The sequence below is a fragment of the Malurus melanocephalus genome, unplaced genomic scaffold, assembly GCF_030028575.1.
Source record: "Malurus melanocephalus ecotype Western Australia unplaced genomic scaffold, MMel_1.1 scaffold_70, whole genome shotgun sequence".
NCBI classification, from domain to species: Eukaryota; Metazoa; Chordata; class Aves; order Passeriformes; family Maluridae; genus Malurus; species Malurus melanocephalus.
In genome coordinates, this window is record NW_026623302.1 from 1,631,475 (window position 1) to 1,654,248 (window position 22,774).

Here is a 22,774-nt window from a genome sequence, read left to right on the forward strand (position 1 = left end):
AAAAAAAAAAAAAAAAAAAGCAATTCAAACATCCTTAAGGCAAATAAAATTAGATGTTAGTTAAGGACTGGGAACAAATGCACTTGTTTCTTCCAGCTCTCACCATTTGCAAATCTTTGAATTGCTTTTTGCTACCCAAAACACTCTTTTCCCTATTCATCACCACCTAGAGAAGAAAGAAAAAAGTGGGAAATTAATGGACAAAATCTGAACACAGATAATGAGAAGAAAGAACAAACAGCTAGCGGCCAAGAGAAGATTTCAGTAAGGGGGCAATTACATGGACGCAGCAAGATAAAAGACAAGAAAATATACAGCATTTGACACAAGAAAAATAGTGAAAAAAAGAATAGGGAATGCAATGATATAAGGCATTAAGAAGTTTCCATGTAATAAAACCCTAAAACTTGCCATTCTTGAAGAAAAAGAGACCAATGCTGAGCACAAACTCTTATGTGGCTGAAACAAGGTGTTACACAATCCCCCAGAGTACACACTTCTACACACCTTAGATGAAAACAAGTTGCATGAAGCCCCAAACCAAGAACCCATTATGATACTAAGCCCATAACTGAACTGTGCAACTCACAATGTGAGAATATTACAGGGATCAAAAACATAAACAGATTTAAGATCAAATTACACAACTTGATCTTTTGATGATCTTTGGCAATTTGATTTTAAGATCAAATTACACAAATCCATAGTGGATAAGGGACAACTCCATGAGCAGCTTCTGAACATAATCCCAACCTGCTTTCCAGCACAAAGATTTCCAATGCTGCTGATAGAAAAAGAGGGATAATTTTTCAGCTACAAATGGCTTTACCTTCTAGCTGCCTTAGCGATCAATGGCTAGCTATCCAGCTATTACTGGACAGGAATATAAAGCAGAATGAACTGGACTAGAGGTTATTCTCATTGCCCTGTGTGCTCACCTACTTAGTTTTGAGGTGTTAGGAAAGATCTCCATCTCAAGAGAAGTACTACCACACAGCTGCTACTGTTACATGCGTTACCACTGACAAAATAAGGAACAAAATGGGTCAGACTAAAGGTTATTCTCATTGCCCTGTTGCTTATCTGCTTAGATTTCAAGGTATTTGAAGGACAGGTCAGTATAATGAAGTACTACCATGTAACTGGCGATTTTACAAGCATTTCTGGTGGCACTGTCTACAATGCAGCCTGCCATACAATTAAGATGATACAACTATTTTTAATTTGTCAAATTTTTTCCAAATTAAGTCTGGACTAAAATTTTCTATACCAGATGGCAGACCTTCTCCAGAAATTTTTAGGCAAAAAACCCCTTAGTTGTTTCCTAGAACAAAACTGGAAGAACATTTTTTCAGCTGTGTATGTTAACTCTTTCACAATCAGGGCTTTAATGTTGAAATTTGATAGGATGGCTTAAAGAACACAGTATTTGGTCTCCTCGAAGCAATGGATGAAGTCTCTGAAAATTAATCTTCTCACATTAAAGACCATTTCAAGAGCTGAAATCCAGAGCTTCAATGTCCAATCTTGCTCTGTCCTTAGAGTGACTCAGGGTTGTAGAGAATTAACTGTTCCCTCCTTCACTCTGCTCAAGTGGTGCATGTGGCACCCCAGACCGAGTAGCCTCTGCTGGGTCTTCCACCTACCCAAGCAGTCTAGAAGAAATATAAGCATGGTAAAAAGAAGGAAAATAAATTAAGTTTGGGGATAAATCACATTTTTTAGCACCACACTACACTTCATCCAGAATATGGAAAAAAATTATCAAAGACTTCAAAGATTTAAATTCTCTGAATTGCACTGGCACAGTTGGGATACAAAGTAATAAACCAATTCCTAACCCACTTCTAACATCTGTTGTACACTCTGAGGCTGCTAAAAGGCCACAGTTACCCTATTACATCAAAGCACCACCTTTCCTATTTACAGAAGTAGGAACATATTACTTTTACCTTTGAGCCAAGTGACATTTTCATTGCAAAGCCTAGTGTAATTCTTTGGGAGCCAAGGGAACTGGGGGTATACTTTTTAAAGGGAGTGGTAAGAGTTTACAGGAGTCCAAGCACAATGACCAAGCTTATTTTACAAAACTTAAGAAACTATTATGCCAATAGTCTGTTTAGAATAATAATGCAGCCCAAGGCTTCCCCATGATTTTGGGCAATTTCCTTCTCTGAAGTAAAAGGGATGTTTGAAGATAAAGAAACATTCAAAAACAAAACAGAAAAAAGGCCATAAATAAAAAGAAAAAATAAATAAAGGGAAAAGGGCCCTGTATATAAATATCTTCCACAGCCAACTGTGATTAACAAAATGGGCCACTTAGCAAGCTGCATTTTGAGGGCACAGTAAGACTTAATTCAACTACATTTCCTCCTTCTAACAGAGAGTTCATGTTGGGAAAATCTGTTCTCTTTCTCTGCTGCCTGGAATTAAACATTAAGTAATTTCAGCAGCTCCTCCACCTATCAGCATGCTTAGAAAGGCTGGTCAATCTGCCAACTTATTTTCACAGTATTATTCTTACTTTCCTGCACTTAGGTAGGCTGGTATCTTCAATACTGTGGTACTCCCCAGTAGTAACATGCAGCATGAGAGCAACAAGAGTAAGAAAACTCACTTTGTACACTGCTGATGGCAACAGCAAGTGTTTACTGTAGTCACGAGCAAATTATGTAACCTTGTGGAAAATCCTCAGAGGGATAACACTAACATCAGAGGCATAAACTTGAAAAAATGGTTACCTACAGCACCACTTCCAACAGACTTTAATGACAAATAACTATTAAATTACCATAAAAAAAGTATAAAAGGTGTTGCTCTTACAGCTCGAATAAACTACAACAAAAAATTGGCATCTTTAAGAGTTTCAAGTTTTTATTATAATGCAGCTTCTAAACATTGTAGTTTTTTATGTTCTACTGCATTTGGAAGTACAACGGAATCATAAGAAATATTCAGCCTCTGGGGAAAAAAAAATCTCCACCTAAGTCAAAGAAAGGAGGCATATTACATAAAAGGCAGATAGTTCTGTCTAAATAGTTCTGTCATTTCATCTCACATACCATAAATTTTGTAGAAATTTATTGACACAACACTACAATATATATTTTATTTGGATCATTAGAACAGTTCAAAATTCATCTGAGTAATAAATATGGCAGAATAAATTACAAAAGCTTTCAAATCAGTGATGATCATTCTAAATTTACACTACAGTTAATCTCAAATTCAAAACTAACTGGTCACAATGTAGAAATAGTTTTGTCTATAAAGAAGGAAACGTAAAATCTGACTGCAGGTAAACATTTGAGGGAGATAGGCTCTGTAGTTTTCAACTACCAAAGGGAACTGTAAATGCAGCGTCTCATCTACAGAAACTCTAAGAAATCTCTTACCCGTTTATGCCTTATTCTCCAAAAAATAAAAAAAAACTGATAATGAAAAGATAAGCCTACCAATAAAACATGCGTAGGGTGGGTTGTTTTTTTTTTCTTTATTTCTATATGTTGAATTATGAAAATCAAACACAACAGCAAACTGTAACATTTCGGAGACTTGGCATTTTCATTCTGTGGCATAATCCCCTGCCTCTTCTCCCAAGTCACAGCAGTGGTATTTTTCAGTTTTGTTTTTAAATAAATGAAAATCACCCTAGTCATATAAGAGATCCAATGATATCTACGTAAAGTAGTAATTCAGTTCTTGGTGAGCGTATGAATACACAAATGCAGTTTTTGCAGCTGAAAGATTTAATACATTTATAATAAAGGCGCATGCTGTAATCACCGCAAACATTTAAACATACACCAAAAGGTCATGTAATTTTAGAAAGCACAGCAACATGAGGGCAGACCCAGTACCCATCCAAATGCCTTGCGAGAATAGAATTACGTTTCCTCTTCTAATACCACATTCATGGCACCAAATAATCTTGCCAGACTAAGTTATTTATACCAGGAGTTTTATTTATTTTGTATTTTGTACCCATTAGCTACAAAGCCAGAAAATAAGTGTGTTGGAGAACCAAGGGACAGAGGACTCAAGAAGCTGAGGTTCTCAGTGCCTTCTTGGCACTGGTTTTCACATCACAGTACACTTCCACAACTACACATTCCCAATGCTAGCAGCACAGACGTGATTAAAGGAAGCAGAGGAAAATCACATAAGGGACGATGTCAACAAAACTGGACACACCCAAGTCGATACGACCAGGTGGGCTGTATTCAAGAGTGCTTAACAGCGCTGGCAAATGTCATTGCAAAGCCGCTCTGCCATCTGCAAAAGGTCATGGTGCTCACCAGCAGATTCCTGATGATTAGGAAAGGGCAAATATCGAGACACTCTGAGAAGGGCAAAAAGGCTCAGTGATATTATAGGCCAACCAGCCTAAACTCAATCCATGAAAAGGTTATGTAGAAAATCCTCCTGGGAAGCTATTTTCAGGCCCATAAAGGATAATAAATGATTGGGAATGACTAGTAAGGCTTTTTGCTAGTATGAGCTGTGTCTCATCAACCTGAGTGTCCCATGCAATGAGCGGAATAGTTCTATGGACACTGAAAAAGGACTGGATGTTACCTTGACCTTAGCAAAGCTTGTGACAGGATCTCAACCTACACACAGAGCCAAATTAGAGAGCCTGGATGGCAAATGGCTGTGCGGGGCTGGGCTGCTGAGGTTAAACCTCAACAAGCACATAAGCAGCCTTTATAACTGAAGAATGCAGTAAGATTTAAATTTACTAAGGGTTATTGTCACAATGGCTGAAAAAAAGTTTCAAATTGCAAAAACTTTTAAATATATGGAACCCAGTGATTATCATTGCATACATTTCAATGTACAATGCTGACCAGGTATAACTGCACAATGAAATGTAACAGTTCTGTGAGAATAGAGGGTAACAGTCAAACAGGAAAAATTATGTGCATCAGCAGAAAATAAACTATATAGGAAAAGAATGGATACTAACTACTTGGAACAATGGCTGAGAAATTGCACTATAAGCACCTGACTTCCCAGAAACACATTCAGTTCAAAACTTTTGTTGAACTAAGTAACAAACACAGTAAGTTTCATCACTGACCCTCTACCTTGAGGCAAACCTAAAATAAAGAACAAAATCTTAAAAAATTTCCTCCTGAAAAAGGCTGAGCTAACAGTGATGCAATGATAACCACTTAATATTCTTGTAATTTCCTTTTCACAAAAAACCTGTTGGGTTTCATACATTAAAATGTCTTCCAATTATGTTGATAAAAAGGACTGAAAAATACCAATGAAGTTTTGCCCAATGGCTTGCTTTGAGTTAATGGGTTCCTGCTCAAACAACCCCATCTTCACACACACACACACCAGCACTCACACACACTCACCCATACTCACACACACACACTCCTGTCTTTCGCACTAGAGCCCAGGCACTCATTTTCTGATGGAGAGAAGCTTGTTCAGGGCTTGTTCTGAGCTTATTCAGAAAGGTATTTCCAGATTTTTCCCGTACACTTTCTGTCCCATTAATAAGTCGAAGTGGCCTTCTGAGTGGTCAGATGAGCACCAGAGTTATCTAAAGGCAAAACATAGACATAGCAGAAGTACAGCAGTTCCTGTCCACGTGTAAGATGAAGTGAGATTATCTGGAAAAATTCACCACAGCTAAAATCACATTTTTTCAAAACATGGAAACAATATAAACTAAAATTATGCTCTTCTCTTACAGCTGTTTTAGAAGGACTTGAAAGTTATTTTACTTTTACTGATGCTCTAAGCATATTATAAACTCAGATTTCCAAAAATTTATTTATTCTACAAATATTTAATTTCACAAGAGTCACTCACAAGTTTTGTTTTGTGAGCACAATTCAGTTAAACTGGCTAAAATAAGTTGGATGAAGCAAAGTCAGAATATAAACATTAGATAAAATTACTGCTTCTCTATTTGACTGAACTTAAAAACATTTTGAAAAATGCCACAATTCTGTAACATGCATTAAACCTACAGGAAATAGGTTAACATTATCTTCTCTACTATAAACTGTGTGCTACACAACCAAAGCATGATGATGTTTAAAAGTTCAGATTTATTCAAGCCCAGAGTATTTAAATGTATTTACAACCAGCTTAAAGTTTATCCCATCATAAATTCTAGCTTGCTCCTTTCAAGGAAGAAATCTGCCAAAAATGAGATAAAATCCCAGATTCTGTCATGAAAGCCTCTTATATATTAATATATGAGAAAGGATTATGAAAAATACAACCCAGTCAGAAAATCTGTACATCTGAACTATTTGGTTAATGATTTCAGCTGAACAAAGTAGTTTACTAGTCTCCTCTGCAAAGTTACCTGCAAAGAGAACGTGAGAATAAAGAAACATCTCTTGCCAGGAAGAGAAGGGAGTAAAGTCAACTGGCACTGTAGATGAGTAGTGAATCAGTTAATCTATACATCAGAGTAAATTCAGTTCATGAAGTAGTGTGACTTCTTACATATTTGTCCTTGCCACTAAAAGCTGAACCTTCATCCTGTTCTAACACAGATGCCAGCATCAGGAACCTCCTTACAGTGCCACACACTCTTTCCATAGTGCTCACTCCCAAAGGCAAGATTTCACACTGCTTTCCTACTTGTACAGAAATAAACGTTATTTACTCCTCCAATTTCAATTGTGACATACACTAAAAAAAAGAATAAAAATGCACAGAGGCGTGTTTAAAAAGAAAAGTAGTAATCAACTGTCTAAAATCAGATAGAGATGACAGAGCCTCCAAACAGTACAGCACCCCTGCAAAACCTGCACAATGCAAAATTCAAAAAAATTGACAGAAATTTCATATTTCTTTTTCATTACCCTGCTGTTCTCTCCTTTCTTTTATTTTCTTTCAGAGATGTAACAAAAACATACACCTTAATGCTAGGCAGTGAATATCTTGCAAGTTTGTCAAGAAGTTCTTGGTGAATTAAAATTTAACTTAAGGCCTAACAGAAGAATCATACTTTAAATGTAAACATTAAACAATCTAGCAGAAGAAAAAAAAATTAGACTTATCTCTAAGGCAACATTTCAATAAATTTGCATGGTAAGGGTTGGGTTTTCTTTTCCCCTTTTTAAAGATATGCTCATGATACACAGAAAAACAGAGGCAAAAGGCAGCATATTCAGAAGAAGGGAAAAAAAATAGTCTGTGCTCTTTATTGTTGCTATTAGCCACCTGCTGCACCCCTCTCCCCCCATATAGTCTAGCCTGAAAGAAAAGTAATCCTTCAGAATGACTGAATTTTGTTAACACTTTAATATGCAATTTTTAGATACTGTTAAAAAAAAAAGGAAAACCTTAACAAAAGGATAGGAGCATATAAGGTGCACAATTTGTGACTGAAACTAGTTTAGGATTAGGATCTAATTTTACAAGATGTCGTATGATAATAAAACCCCTTATTACTCACCAAAATGTTAATATAAACAAATTATTCTGGGGGAAATGCACTAACACAACTGAATTCATTAAAGGTCTAGCTAAGGCATCAATATTTTTTCCATTCCCAAAGTACTTAGAAGGACATGGCAAGATCACTGGGCCAGAACAGCATCATTATTTTCATCAGATAGCAAGGCTTATGCTCAGAATATTTTCTACTTCAAAATAAATCCTCCAGTAATCACAGCTTTTAGTGGATAAAGAAAAGGCAATTTCCAAAGCTGGAGGAAAAACCATCAACAGCAAGCCAATAATCACTAGGCCTTCTGAGACGGCTGATGTGGTGAATGGCAATTACTGATTCACTTTTTTCTTTTTGTTCCCAGATTTTTTTTTAAATTAATAACTTTTGCCACAACATGTAGTTTGGCAAGAAGTTCAAAGCAACCAAGTAAGTTCAATGAAGCACTGTACATGTGGTTCTTCTGATCTAAGAATTTGCTGCTGTGAAAAGGAAAGTCTTCTCTCAACATCTCTGCCTTGCTGCTCCCAGCAAAAAAAATCCCCTCCCTTTATGCCAGCTCTGATCTGTGCCATACTCCATGACATGATTCACCTCCTGCTTTTTCCTAAGAGTTACCTACTTCTAGAAAAGAAGTTAACTAACGTTAAGTAAGTTAACTAACATGAGCTAATTCATTCTGTCAGTTTACAGCAGGGTATGATGAGTACCAAAACCAGTATTAATAAAAATATGTGGTAAGAGCAGAAAACAACAAAGGAGTGAGTAGAGAGGAGGGATGGAGATAGAGGAGAAAAAGCAAGATACTACTCACTTCACACCCTGCTTTCTATTGGTGGTAAAACCATTAGGGAGAATGGCTGTCCATAATTCAAAACACAGAAAAAAAAAATAAAAAAAACTGACCCCAAAGAAAGCCAATCTTGCCCCTAGCCCTGCAACTAACTCCATCACAAAATTTCCACAGAGGAGAGAATCCCTGGGATTTGATTATCTTTCCCTCTCTTAACACATAAAACTGTAATTTGACAGCCCGCCTAAAACCTAAGTTTTAAACCCACATAATTATGAAGATCACTCCTATGAGTTGATGGGCAGCCGACCGGTACTCTGGCTCAAGGCTCCACAGTGCTTTATTAAAGGTCACAGCAGTCTTACCAACACTTTTATGGGAAGCAAAACAAGAAGCGCCTATACAAATGATCTCTAAAGGAAAAAATTGCTGTATTTCATCTGCACTTTTCTTCTCTTCACAGATTGCTCTTAAGCCACCTCAAWATTTGTACCACTTCAGAAACCAGAAGTTTCTTCAGTGGTCAAATTTATGACATTTGGTTGAGAAGAAACAATGTATTTGTTGCTTAAAGAAAACTTCCATAAGTCTTTAAAGTCACAATTTTGCCTAACAGTCACAAATTTACTACTGCAGGAGATACAAATTCATAGATTGTATTTTCTTTTTTATTTGCTCTTAATAGATATTTTTTCAGAAATGTATCCAGTCACTGAACAACAGTTTCTTATCTTCTCCATAACATTCAGGATTTTAGAAAGTGCCTGTCCTTTGCTCTCACAGACATTAGAGTCCTTGTCCATGGGAATGATTGAAGTTTTTACACACACTGCTCCACATTGCTGAGTACTGCTGTTTGTCCTCCTTAGATCTACTATATCCTATTTGTGACAAAGGAATTAGAAGCACCTACAATACTGAAAATAAGACTTACAGCAACAATGGCATTGTGTTTTGTGCTCAACACCATTGCTAGTAAGTTCTGTGATTCTCTGTGCTTTTTAGCAATTGCTTGCATTGAACTGCCACTTTCACAAAAGTGTCATTATAAACTCCACAGTTATTTTCTTAAATAATAGTAAACTTATGTGTAAGTAAAGAAAGTCATTTTCCCAAATTGCTCCAAAACAAATACAATGTGTTATTGGAATACTTTGTGATACTGAGGGTAAAGTCCTTACCATCAGTCCTTGCCTTCATTATTCCAAGTAAAACTCATCAGCAAAGCTTCTCCCTAACTATTTGTAACAAGTGATTTCCAAACAAAACTTCTGAGCAGCACAGATTCCTGAGAGATATCACTAATGACCTCTCACATTATTTCACACCTCTTAACCTCTCCATCCAGAGAAGAACCATCTCTAAGTTAAGCTTTAGTCTCTGTTAGGAAATCTGACAGAATACCTTTTGGAAATATAGTTAGATTACATCAACTGCATTGTCTTAGCCTGTATATTAACTCTACTGATAGGTTTTAATAGACTTACGAAGTGCTGAATGTGTTCTGTAAGGCTGTTTTCACTTCATCTCAGCACCTAGCATGCATCCACCATCTCTGCTTTTGTTTCACCTTACCAGTTAGCAGTTTTCACTCTTCCAAAAAGTACTTTTAAAAACTTATCTCACCACTCCCCCTTTCCAGTCTTCCATATATAAAGCAGAGGGTTATACTTTCTGGTTAGAAATTTGCTCCCTCCTATGGGCAAAGACATGTCATCTTGACAACTGACTGCTCTTCACTTCAGGAACACTGAAGTTTGAGACAGGCCCTCAATCACTGTCTTCACCGCCAATCCTTTAAGTTCTTTCATAATGTCTACATTCACTTAGCTTCTATTCCTTTATTCATCCTTCACAGAAGACTTAATTTTTCAAAGGACATACCCTCACTCCCAAGGGCTTCCTTTATTCTGCTATTTCAGCACATCACACTTTTATAATTGATGGGTTTAGAGTACCTACTCACCCTCACTCACTGAGAGCTCGGCAAAGCTTCAAAAACTATTCCCAGGCAGCTTGCAACATTTCATCTTCTTGGGTCTTTTAGCTTAGAGAGGCCATCTTCCCCCATCACCATCCCACATATTTTCTTTTTTATCTGAAGTGGTACTTCCAGCAGGTTTTTTTTTAACCTTGGATAGATTCAGCATCCCTCAGGAGCAAAGAACAAACCACGTTTGTCACAGACAGCCCCCCGTTTGAATCCATTCTTTCACCCTACTGCAGACCAAGTCCCAAGTTGATTCTCCCTCTGTGCATACCCTGACTACCTGTTTCACTAAGTAACTACTCGCTACCATGAACTTGTCTTGGCATTACTCCCTGCCAGAAAGCACCCACCTAACTTAAATGAGGCCAATGAGCTGTATGTTGTTGTTTTTTCTGCTTTGTAGCCTCGCTGATCCAACACAGCACCGGCAAACAAGTCAGGCAGTTTTAAATGCAATCCTAATGATATTCTTCCCCACCCTTACGTTGTGCCCATAGAGCTGTCTGTGTTGCAATAGCTAGTCTTTTTTTGAGTCCTTTGGTATCTGACACTCATCTGGCAGTCACATAAGCTTCCAGTTGAGCTTTTATAAAACAGAACTAACATAACAGTGAATGGCACTGTTAGCACATTTATTTGTGAGGGGTTGTTTTGTTCAAACCTGCTTAAATAGGATTGATGTTCACCCCAAAAAAATGAGAGATTTTGAAAGCCAAGTTGTTCAAGTACAAAAGTTAGGTAAGATTCAAATTACACTCAGGGACACATTTGCTGCCTTGCTGTCTTCAAGAGCCCCCAGATAAAGCTTGCTCCAGATGCTTTTATTAAGCTCCATACCTTGCACAGAAGTTCTGTGAGAAAACACAGCTGCTGTAACCTGACTTTCTAAGGCTTTGTTGTGGGATTATTCAGTACCTGAATGCAAGCTGTAATTGGAAGTACACTGTAGTTAGGGCTCCCCACTACAGGGTAAGGCTATGCCTCCCACAGAAAACACATCTTGACCAGAAACAAAGTGGAATCAAGGGTTTGCTGCAATTCAGATCCTTTTGTATTTCAAGTTCTCAGCTGCACTTATTATTCATACAGACAGTAATGAATTGAGTCTTCATTTTTAGAGCAACTCTCAAGTGTCCTTTATTCAAATGTCAACATCTTGTATGCAAGGTGTTACAAGCACACAGCAGAGCTTTCCCAGAAAAACAGGCAGATTGTTTCAGTGACTTTTAGTTGTGTTCTTGCCTGTTCACAAAACATGCATTTTTTTAAGGGCAATTTTAATTTTCGATGTTTAGGCTAGCATCTGTAGTTGAGAAAATCATTATGTTCTCTTGAACATTTTGTCCTTTAAAAAGCATCTGCAGCTTTAATCCTTATAGTTCTTTTCCTGCAAATTCTAAACCGACTGCACAATATGCTTTACCATACTACCACTTAACACTCAAGGTAGGTAAGACATAGTTGAATAGAAACTGTTGTCTGAAGAACAGCATCATTTTGCTTGAGTTTCATATAATTTTACAAGGACTTCGGCATCCCAATATTCCTATGATTAAGTCAGTCTTTCATTAGGGCATACAAAAAAAACATGCAATAGGGCAGCATCAGTAGAATTCCATGTTTAAAAATACAGGCAGAATATTAAAAAGAGTCTACCAGCTTCTTTCCTATATAAGATACTAAGGACTTCATATGCCTCTGTACAAAATTCAATATATTTATTCATAGCATCATTGAATGGTTTGGGTTGGAAGGGACCTCAAAGATCATCTAGTGATTTTCCAAATTCAAGCAGCTATATTTCAAAAGAGAAGCCTCAATACACAGAAGTCAGTAACTCATTCACAAATAGCCTAACAAAAAATTGTAACTATGAATAAAGCTACGGCTGTAATCCCAATGTGCTATTATGGGGCTTGACAAGGTCTCAGAAACCATTTGTTGAGCCTTGGAGGAGACAAGAGAAAACAGCAGGCTAGCCAGCCAGAACACAAAACCCTCCTGAATGGTTATCAGCCTGCACGTAGCAGTAACACGCAGCATTACTTGCCAAGCTCACAAAGAAAAGATGGAGGACGGCGGGGGGAGAGGAGCATGAGAGGTACAGCACTGGTGGGATGAAGCCTGAAACTGAAACTGTATTCCCATCCATTCACAACACAGGCTTCCCTACTCTAAACTCAAGACTGCTTTACAGTGGAAGGTTACCAGAAAAAAAGCAAGCCCTTTATTCGCAGCAAAGTTAAGGATCTTGATGTTCCTGCCACAGCTTCATTACTTTACTTGAACAAGCTTAGATATATTTTAGCTATACAAAACTTTAAAGAACAATTCTAAGACCTAAACTAAGAGAGGAGGATGAACTGATTATCATCACCTACATTGTCACAATCTAGAACTATTTCACAGTATTACAAAACTGATGGCTTTGTTGATATTTTAAACAAGCATCAAAGAAAGAGAGCCAGTTACAATAGTGATTAAACATAATCTTCATATTTCTACTGAGACTCAAAATGAGAATTATGAATGTTTCCCTTAAGCACAGGCCTTCTGTCATATTTGAAATGTTTAAGATCTGGCAGTTCGTCTTAGCCTGACAAATGTCCAGAAAACAAAATATTTTAACCTCATATAATTTGAGCTGAACAAATCCAAGATTCTTGGCAGCAGACTGGCACAAGACATGCACATTACTACCTCTGCACAATGCATTACTTACCTCATCTCAGGAGACAACCCTAGCTGCAAGTATACTTCCAATCTCCACTTGCATTTAGTCAGTGGATAATTCCACAATAAAACAAATACCCTTGAAAAGGAGAACAAATAAATCAGGTTTCATAAATGCCATCACATTTCTACTGTGCAAGGTAAAAGTTGTAACCAGAACTAGCACACCCTGTGTGAATTTAAGACAACAACGCTGCAAGTCAATCACCTATTTTCCAGTATCTCAAAAGCAGCTAGCACCTCACGTGTCTTAATGAAGGGACTCTGTACAGATACAGAATTCTTTGGGGTGTTGAAAGTTTTAGAAACACAGAGATTATTAGTATGTGTAGCTATAAAATCAGTAATTCTTTTTCTTACAGTTAAGATGTCCTGATGATTTTGGAGAAATACTTGAAAGCTGTATTTTCCACAGAACTATTATCAAATTCGAAGGCCACCATTTTAAGATTTGCTTAAAATCAGCAAAAAAAGGTTAGGAAATACATCTGGATGTTCATCTGCTATGTGCTATTCTTTCAGAATTTGCAAAGGCCAGTCAAGGTCCTGCACAAGCATGAAAGGTTTTAAAACCTCATCACACTCATCCCTAAATGCAAAGAAGATACCAACCCTCTGGGTTTTTTGGTTAAAAAGCAGAAAAAATCATTATCAGATATGAGGAAACACTTTCTCAAGATCTGCTTTCAACTTGTTGACTGAAGAAATGTTACTGCATTGCCAACTACCTGCCCACTGAGTACTTATCACTTGCTTATCTACCTGAACTTTTGTTTTCAAAGTACTTTTCCTGAAATGCACCAAAATACAAAATTAGATCCTTCCTTAATTCTACCATTTTATTCCTGATTTCAGATGTCAAATGTAAGGGGCTCCTTCTAGGTCAAGTCTAGTGGTTTGTTTTCATAGTTTCTATTCAGACTCTCAACAGTCAGTATTGGGAAACAAGAGCTGCAAGATCTGTCATCCTGACCCAGGAGATCCCAGAACCCTGATTCACCTCTCCCACCCTACTCATCCTCTGAGACAAAAACCCAATTCTACTTCACAGCAGTCACTGATCAGACCCAGGAAAATTGCAATTCAATGTTTCTTCCCGTCTTCAGTCCATTTGCTAACACAACACTGTCACAGTCCACACCTAATCTAGATGTACAAGAAGATACTTTCCCATGCAGATATATGATATCCAAACTCTGAGCTCCTGAACCCTGCACACCCTCCCTACCATTTCCACCCCTTCTTTCACCTTCTAATAAAGAGCTCCAGGTTCACCTCCTTTCACAATGCATTTTTTCAGTGTACCCCAAACACATGCTAATCTAAACTATTCTATGATAAATAGGGACTCTTCTTACGTATGTTGCAGTCTAGAGGAAAAAGAACTATTCTGGAAACTCCAATTGCCTGTCTGTAACTAAAGACACTATAAATTAAAAAAATTTAATGGTTCTTTTTATACTTCCCAAGAAGATGACACTACCAGACCATGAAATTATTTATGATCCTCATTTCAGCCACCCCTAATCAGCAGTACTCTATAATAACAGCACCATTGCAACAAACAATTATAATATTTTTGCTGCTTCCAAGGCAGCCATGAAAGGAAGCCAGAGAAGTCTACCTATCACTCCTATCACAAACGCTTACAGAAAATTCAGACTAATACCACACTTCAAAATGAAAGGCTTATCCTTTGGAACTAAGAGCCAGAAGCAACCTTCAAAAACAGGCTGTATGGCAAAAATATAGACATGGCAAACATTTTATTATAAGACAAAAAAAGCCAGCACACCAAGCAAACGGTACAGACCAAAGATAGCACTCTTGACCAGCACAGAACCAAGGACATTCTTTGAGACAGGTAAGGTGTCTCCTTTTGGGGTTGAAGCTAATCATTTCTGCTAAAAAACCAAAAGATTCTGGTTACCAGTTGTTAGGACCAACATGATCCTGCCTTCCTCTTCTCACTGAACTAATTTTATATTTAAATCTAAATAAAAGAAAGTGAAAGATAACTACACCCTTCTGGAACCAGAGCTGCACATAACAGTATTAATCATAGCAGAGATGGGAAGACACAGTCCACACCTTTGCGCTGCTGCTGCCTGTGCACTGCCTCACATCCTCAGGTCATCTAAACACAGCCAACCAGTCTCCAAGCCACATAATCACAACTCCACAAGGATAAGGATCCATAGTAGAAAGACTTCGGCTTCAAAGACAGCTGATGGGTGAACAAAAAAAATAACCAAAACAAAACAGTATTTTGTTAAAAGGTGCTGCTACCCAGACCTTAGCAATTCATTTTCACCACTTTTCACTGTCCTGATACTTGTACACTGAAAACTATTCTGGTGAAAGACAGAGGCATCTCAGTGTTAACTGTCTATTCAGAATCATGTGCTTCTAAGAATATTTCACATTCACCAATGAAAGGCTTTTAAGTCAGTAAAGCTTAATAAAGAGCCAGATTTTTACAACCACCTTGATACAGTGGCACAATAATCACCTTTTAATGACAACATGGACACATCTGGGCTGTAATTTGAAGGTCTTGTCAAGTGCATGCTGGCATGTTGGTTGTGCATACTGTTGGGAGTACAACCATGCCATACAGAAATCCAAGCTGCTCTACCTTCATTAGGTTTCGTCTGCAGTTTTCAAATTTCAGCCAGACTAAAAGTCTATTTGTAAGAACCAAGATTTTTTTCAGCTTCTGCTACAGTAGTCTGCAAATTACAGCTCTTCAGATTCCAGTGGCAATAAATTACATTGCCATTGTCCTGTGGTTGGTTATTTTTAACAATAAAAAAAAGAAAACCTCTGAAAATACTTTTAAAACAGAAAAATCAAAGAATACCCAAGATCTAGAGTGACCATATTACCTCACTCTCATTTGGCCAAACGCAGTTTTCTCTAACAACATGTACCTTCTGTATAATCAGCACCCTCAAAAACTATCCCCTATTCTCTCATGGGAAATTGCATACAGCAGTACAAGCTCCCATTATTTACACACATTATTGTAATTTATAAATCCAGAATCAAACTACATGGAGACCCTTGGTGTTTTTCTTTGTTTTGCAATACTAGTTTCACAGCCTCTTCTCTGCACTCGTCATAGGCTTCAGGTAGGAATGAAACACTAACTCACCTTTGCTGCAGGGCATGAAAATAAATCAACACATCTGTGACAAGATAACAAAAGATCACACCAAATAAAGTTCAAAGGCCACAGCAAGACTCGCTCAACTGTGTGACCTTAAAAACCTACAAAGCCTGGAGCCATGTAACTGGGTGAGAAGGGAAGGAAGAAGATGGAAGACAGTAAAAAGAGTGGTTGACCAGAAAAATGTAAGAGCACAAGACTTCATGCAATATGGCATGCCTAACTCATTATGTAGATATAGTTTAATTAGGAACTTTGTAACTACTATGGTGAAGGATCCAAAAGAGATTCAGGGCATATATTTTAAGAAGATAATACCACATATTACATACAAAAATAAAGTCTGTGGCGTTTAGAAATTCCACACCATTGTTGACAGGAGTCAGAAGCCAAAGGCTTGCATGCCGGCTCTGCAGCTCTCACCACCTGCCTGCAATCACCACCAACTGCTTCAGGTCAAAACAGTTGAAATCAACACACAAACATTGAGCCAAAAACAACAACAAAATCACCACCCTTATGTCTATTAAATCGAGAGAAGACAAGAGCTGTTTGGAAATTTATAGTGAAAACAAATAGCATGACCTTGACGGTTTAAATCCTGTAAAGGCTCGATACAGAACTAAGAAGCTCCCAGTCCAGTCCCATTGTTTCACTCCTTGCCAAGTAAAATTCTGACCCATTACCTCTACTTGTGGAACTCCCAAATTCAATGTACCTTCTCACTAAGAATTAATTTGATACAGACCTTGACGAAATAAGTGATTACTTATCTGATGTAACTCAATACTTACTTACAAACACAGACAAACTGGAAGTAATCTGCTAACTACCTAATGAAGGGCCAGAAAGTAGTTTAGTGTTAAAAAAAAAAAAACAAACAAAAACAAAAACAACCACTAAAACTCAGAATTCCTGAAGTAAACAAAAGCAGGCTCTTCTGCATGCATTGCAGGGCTTGGCCTGATCTACTATTCGAGCAGCTCAATTTCTAAGTTACAACAGTTAGAACATGTCACAACAGTCAGAAGTGACTTGTTTTCGATAACATTACAGAACAGACACTATGTTCTTGTCTTTCCCCTTTGACAACAGGTAATACAGTTTATCTATACTGCATTAAAATATCTTTCTTATGTTTTCCAAAAACACTCCAGGTCATCCATCTTCAAATGCAGTGAAACAAGAAGAGCACAAGAATCTTGCACATTACCCAATACATTCATTATTTTATCCAACTTAAACAGTTTTGTCTTTGGTATTTTTCAAGATAAAGAATCCTCATCCCTTCAGTTTCTCTTTATACAAGAGTTTTTGAGAGAGAATCAAAATTCTTGCAATATCCTTTTAATTGATAAGTAGAAACTATGACATGCCATATTAGAAATTAAGCAACCCAATAACTTACAGACCCTCAAGGAAAAGAAAGTAGATTAGATTTGATTGTTTGAAGCATACAATATGTATTTTCATAATGCCAATTACAATGTGTCAGTAGGTTCAAATTAAACAATCTGTTTCCCTATCTACAGCAATAATTCCAATACAGAACTGTAAGAGCTAAAATTACAAAACCAAAAAATATCCACTTCCACTTGTGTTTGGGACCAATATAATTCCTCACAGTTTCCGACAACAACTAGGAAAGCACTAGTATGCTTAGTGTTGGTCTCCCACCAACAGTCTCACCACTCAAGTCTCTCTTCAAGAGATTAGGAAAAGCTTTCAATAAAGTACCAAGGGACATTTCTATAGCTCAAGACCTTCAATTATATAATATTTTTGCTGTTGTAATTAAAAAGTTAGATACTGCCTAACAGGGACATTCAATAGTTTCTTATTCTCATCCAAACCACATCCGATAAACAGGAAAAATGATTATTTGGAAACACTCCAATTTGCCACTGAAACAGTCAGCCTTCCTCCACAGAATAGGCTTCTCTCTCTGATTTCTGACTGTAGCTGTATCATAAAAAGGGAGAGGAGAGCAAAGAACGCATTGAAAGACCAATCCCATTAAACCTGGGCACACGCTCAGCACTTAAGTGGCAGTCCCAGAAGGGGATGTACCTGGTGTGCTGCATAAGCTGGGCAGCCAGGCTTGCACAAGAGCCCCCACTGTACTGCCACCTCAGTCTGCCCATACCTGGCACTTGGCTCCTAGTGAGCTTTGAAAATGAGAAAAAAAAAAGTAAAAAACAATAAATCTGCATGTTAGTTCACCAAACAAAAACCGCTGGCATATTTTCCAGGTCCAGCATAAGTCAAATAGGTTGGTTTAATATCTGGGTTGAGCAGCATTCCTGATGGAGTACTCAAAAGGCATGCAAAACAGCTTTTATGCAGGAAATAACTGACATTTTCTGGACAAAAAAAAAAAAAACAAACCTATCCTACCAACGCTGAAGATGAGCAACAGTTGTTTATCTGAAGATGATGCTCAACATGTGATGCCTGTGTTCCCTTCCCAGTGTCTGCCATTAGGGTCAAAGACCATCTTGTACACCTTTCTGCTATAAAAATAAGTCCCATCAAGTCACAGACTTTGTTCTAAGAAGGTTTAAGAGCCCACTGCAGGTGGGCACTTATGGCTGCACTGATGAAAAAGACACCACCATTCAATAGAAAGCCAGGAAGATTCAACCACATAGATAGACCACAAACTTAAAATAAAAGGGATTAAAATAAAGACGAGAGGATACCATTCTGGCTGCAGGCAGTGCACCAGATTGAGCTCAATTATGATGCCTGACATTGTTATTTAGCTGATTTGGGGTTCAGTTGGGTCAAGTTTGGCAGCTAATATGTGAGAAACCTCCACGGAGCTGTACCTACTGATCCTCTAAGACAGACCAGAAGAGACCCCAAGCCTCACTTTGTGGCAAAGGGCACTGCAGGGCTGGACTGGCTTTTTTCTTGGAGCAAGGCATGAAACCCTGGTTACACTGTCATCTGGTCACTAGTGCACACACTACAGGAGATCTATTACAAGTATTCTTATCCCATCAAAATTCCTGAAAGACTATCCTCCAAAACATTCCTGGGTAGTTCCAACGATGCAATCAGCTTTCTAGAACTAGGATACACAGTTGCTATCCGGTTTTCAATTGCCTTACTGCACCTCAGAAGCAGCTTTAAAAACAGCAAAAAAAAAAAAAAAAAAAAAAAAAAAAAAAAAAAAAAAAGGAGGTGAAGACTGCAGTTGTACTACAGACACTGCTCCTAGCAGTTTTGAACTGAATTTTATCACCGAGAGAACAAACTGAATCACTAAAATTTAATATTGTTTGTGATCCTTCTATATAGTCAGGAGGAGATGTCATTTAAGAAAAAGCTGAACCAATACTATTAACAAAATATTTGCAGTCCTGCAGCCCTCTCTTCAAAGTACTCTAAAAGTTACCATGTATATCTTAAAAGATTTGTGCTATTTAAAGTATGAACTAGAAACATGTAACAAAGTTTAAAGAATGCTTGCAAGCTAAAGGGAAATATAAAAAAGAAGGTCTTTGCTGTACAGATACAAGAAACAACTAAAAATGGGTTATTGATCCATCACTACTTACCATGTGGGGAATACTAAAATGATGCAAGAACATTTTTTCAATATATGCATACAGTAATATACAAATACTGAACTCTGTTGCAGGTACTCCTCACCACAAGACTCAACTCTTCTATTACCACAGTTTCAGGAAAACCACCTATTATTACATATTTACTTCTTCGATTTAATTGACACCCTTTGGATAAATGGAAAGAAGTGAAATCTTCAACTTCAATCCCAAATCCACCCTCATAATTTAAGGCCACATATGCACAAATATAATACAAGCTACAAAAGCATCTTTGGGTGTTTCTATTTTATATATTTTAGTGACTGTCCAAGGGTTATTACACAGCATATTTAAAAGAAAAAGTTTTCAGAAATCAGAAAGGCAAATGCAAAGTGTTATGGAAAGGGATGGGAAACAAGGCACTTAATGAGCAATAAAGCAAAGAAAAAAGGAGGCAATATACACTATTTACCTTCCCCCCACCCAAACTTAATCTGATACCAAACCTTGATTTCCCCACCTACCAACAAGAGTGAGAATTTAAAATCATATACACCCTACTGTAAAACCTTTAAGTAACCATTCATTTTTGATGCAAACAATTCCATTTTTTCCTGAAATTTCTCAAAATGGCACTACCACCATCAATTTTAAACATTCTCTCCCTAACAACATGAACCAGACGGATGATTTATCAAAACTACATCTGAGTATATGCTTCAGCAGTACGATATGCTAAATTCCCTACACACTAATGCAGCCCAACATGCTGAACAGCTGCAAAGAGCCTGACAGGAACATTAGAAATGTGGCCATATCTTTCAGTACCTCGATCTATTTTTCATATTACAGATCTCTGTATGGCACAGAAACCAGGGCTGGCTCTATCAGCAGCATTGGTACCTGCATAGAAGGAGAATTGAGGCAATAGCTTATCACACTCACAACTGTTTTCTTCCTCTTGCTCTCACAGAATAGAAAGAATTCAGGCAAGATAACATTTTTTTTCCTATGAACAGTTGGAAGGATCCAAATATAAAAGTTGCCCAAAAGAGTAGTTACCTAACTCATATCATTAAACAAAATTCAGGCTGAAATAAATGTGCTGCAATTAATATCAGTATGTTTAAGATACAGACTAGACAAGGTGCGACCAGTTCCATTACAACTGTTCTCTAGGTATCAGCCAGAGCATTTCCTTCTAGAATCAACAGCTTATGTAAACATAACCAGATCGTATTTTGACCATGACTGACCACTGCCTGCTTTAAAAGTTGATTTATTCCATGCAAAAATAATACCCAGACTTTTAAAACACGCCTTATTTGAATGACAGCATAAAGAGCACCACTGCGCTGAGACTTTAGCAGAAAAATTAGACGTAATTTAAAATTTAGGACCTGCTACAGGAACAACCCGTGTCTCCCCTGTTTCTCCTGCTCCCTACTTCCTATTGTTCCGCTGCTCAGCAAGTGATGCCATGTCACGGACGAGGAAAACCTAAATGACAGTTTGCTAGCTCTTTCTTTAAAACGGTTATGCCAAGAAATCCATTTACTCAGGTCTACACCGAGAACTGGTCACACACAAAAGATGGTTTAAAACATTCTAAAGCCCCAAAAGCACGAGCAAGACTTTGGCTTCTGAAGCAGCCGGCAAGACGACCCAAAATGGTGACTACGAGTAATAAGTCACATAAAAAAAGGCATTGTTAAAAAACCCACAGCAAACAACAAAAAAAAAAATGTTCTATGAAGCCGATGGTCAGGCTGAACAGTGTAAGAGGCCACTCATTTACTCCCAACGAGAATCCATTAAAGGAAGTGTTTTCGTCAGGCACGAAATTGGTTCCTCCAAGCCCACCCGTACCGAAACACGACTCCGGCACTGCGCGGAGGGGCTGGGGCCGCTCCGAGTGACCCATGGGGAAGCAGGCGCCGGCCGGCCGGGATAACGCGGGGCTCCCAGGGCGCGGATAAGGCAGGGCCGGAGAAAGGGCGGCATTAACTTGGGGAGTAGGGGGGCACACGAGCCTGTGGGGCAGGAGGCGGCAGGGGAAGGAGGGCGCGGACGGGCCGGGAGTCCCGTGGGGAGCCGCGCCGCTCGCTCACTCACCCGTCCTTGCGCTTGGCTTTGTAGACGTGCCCGTAGGTGCCCCTGCCCACCTTGCAGCCCTCGTACTCGAAGAGATCCTCCACCCGCTCGCGCTCCCCGGTCAGCTTCACCTTGAAGTCATAGTCCATCTTGGGCGCCCGCCGCGACCCGCCGCCGCCGCCCCCGGCAGCCGCGCCCCGCCCCGCCGCACACACCGGGCGGCGGCAGCAGCAGCAGCAGCAGGAGGAGGAGGAGGAGAAGAAGAAGGAGGAGGAGGAGGAGGAGGAGGAGGAGGAGGAGGAGGCCCCCGCGCCGCCCCGCGGAACATCCAGCAGCGGGGCTGCTCCCTTCGCTCCAAGCCCCAACCCACGGCGCTCCCTCCCTCCCTTCGCCCCGCGCCAGCCGCGGCACCGCCGCCGCTCCCCGGGCAGGCTCTCGGGGCCGCGCCCGCGCGCGCTGCCGCAAACGGACGTCGCAAACCGCGGGCCCCTCCCCAGCCGCGGGCACAGCACCACGTGGAACGGCCCGTCCCGACGTGCCTTGCGGCGCAGCCGCACGCCGGGAGGTGTAGTACAGGCGGAGGGACGGCGGCCGGGCCGCGCTGCATGCCGGGAGCTGTAGTCCGTGGGCAGGGCACAGGGGGCACAGGGCGCGCCGTCAGCAGCCGCGGTGACCCGCGCACAGTCCCATCGCAGGGCCTTGGTTACGGTGAATATTCCGGTCCCCTGCTCGATCCAGGCTGGCGAGGGCAGACGCGGTTGGTCCGTGCTGCTCTTAGATCTGTTAGCATCGTTGTAATTAAGACAATTCCACGACTGTAAACACGTACAAAATCATAGTCACAGAATATTTTGAGTTGGAAGGGATCCATCAAGTTCATCTAGTCCAGCTCCTGGCCCTGCATAGCACCATGCCTGAGAGACACACCGTGTGCCTGGGAGCGTTGTTCAAACACTTCTTGAACTCTGTCAGGCTGGTGCTGTGACCACTTCTCTGA

The 22,774-nt window shown here is 39.3% G+C and overlaps 1 protein-coding gene across 3 annotated transcripts in view; it reads right to left on the reverse strand.

The window, feature by feature from the left end:
• CDK8 (cyclin dependent kinase 8) overlaps window positions 1-22,148 on the reverse strand; it is a 75,524-nt gene extending 53,376 nt beyond the window's left edge. For all 3 annotated transcript variants that reach the window (XM_057366705.1, XM_057366704.1, XM_057366703.1), the window contains exon 1: window positions 21,799-22,148. In XM_057366705.1, the coding sequence (XP_057222688.1) occupies window positions 21,799-21,926 (128 nt within the window). In that variant the 5' untranslated portion in view covers window positions 21,927-22,148. The remainder of the gene's footprint in view (window positions 1-21,798) is intronic.
• Between the last annotated feature and the right edge of the window lie 626 nt (window positions 22,149-22,774).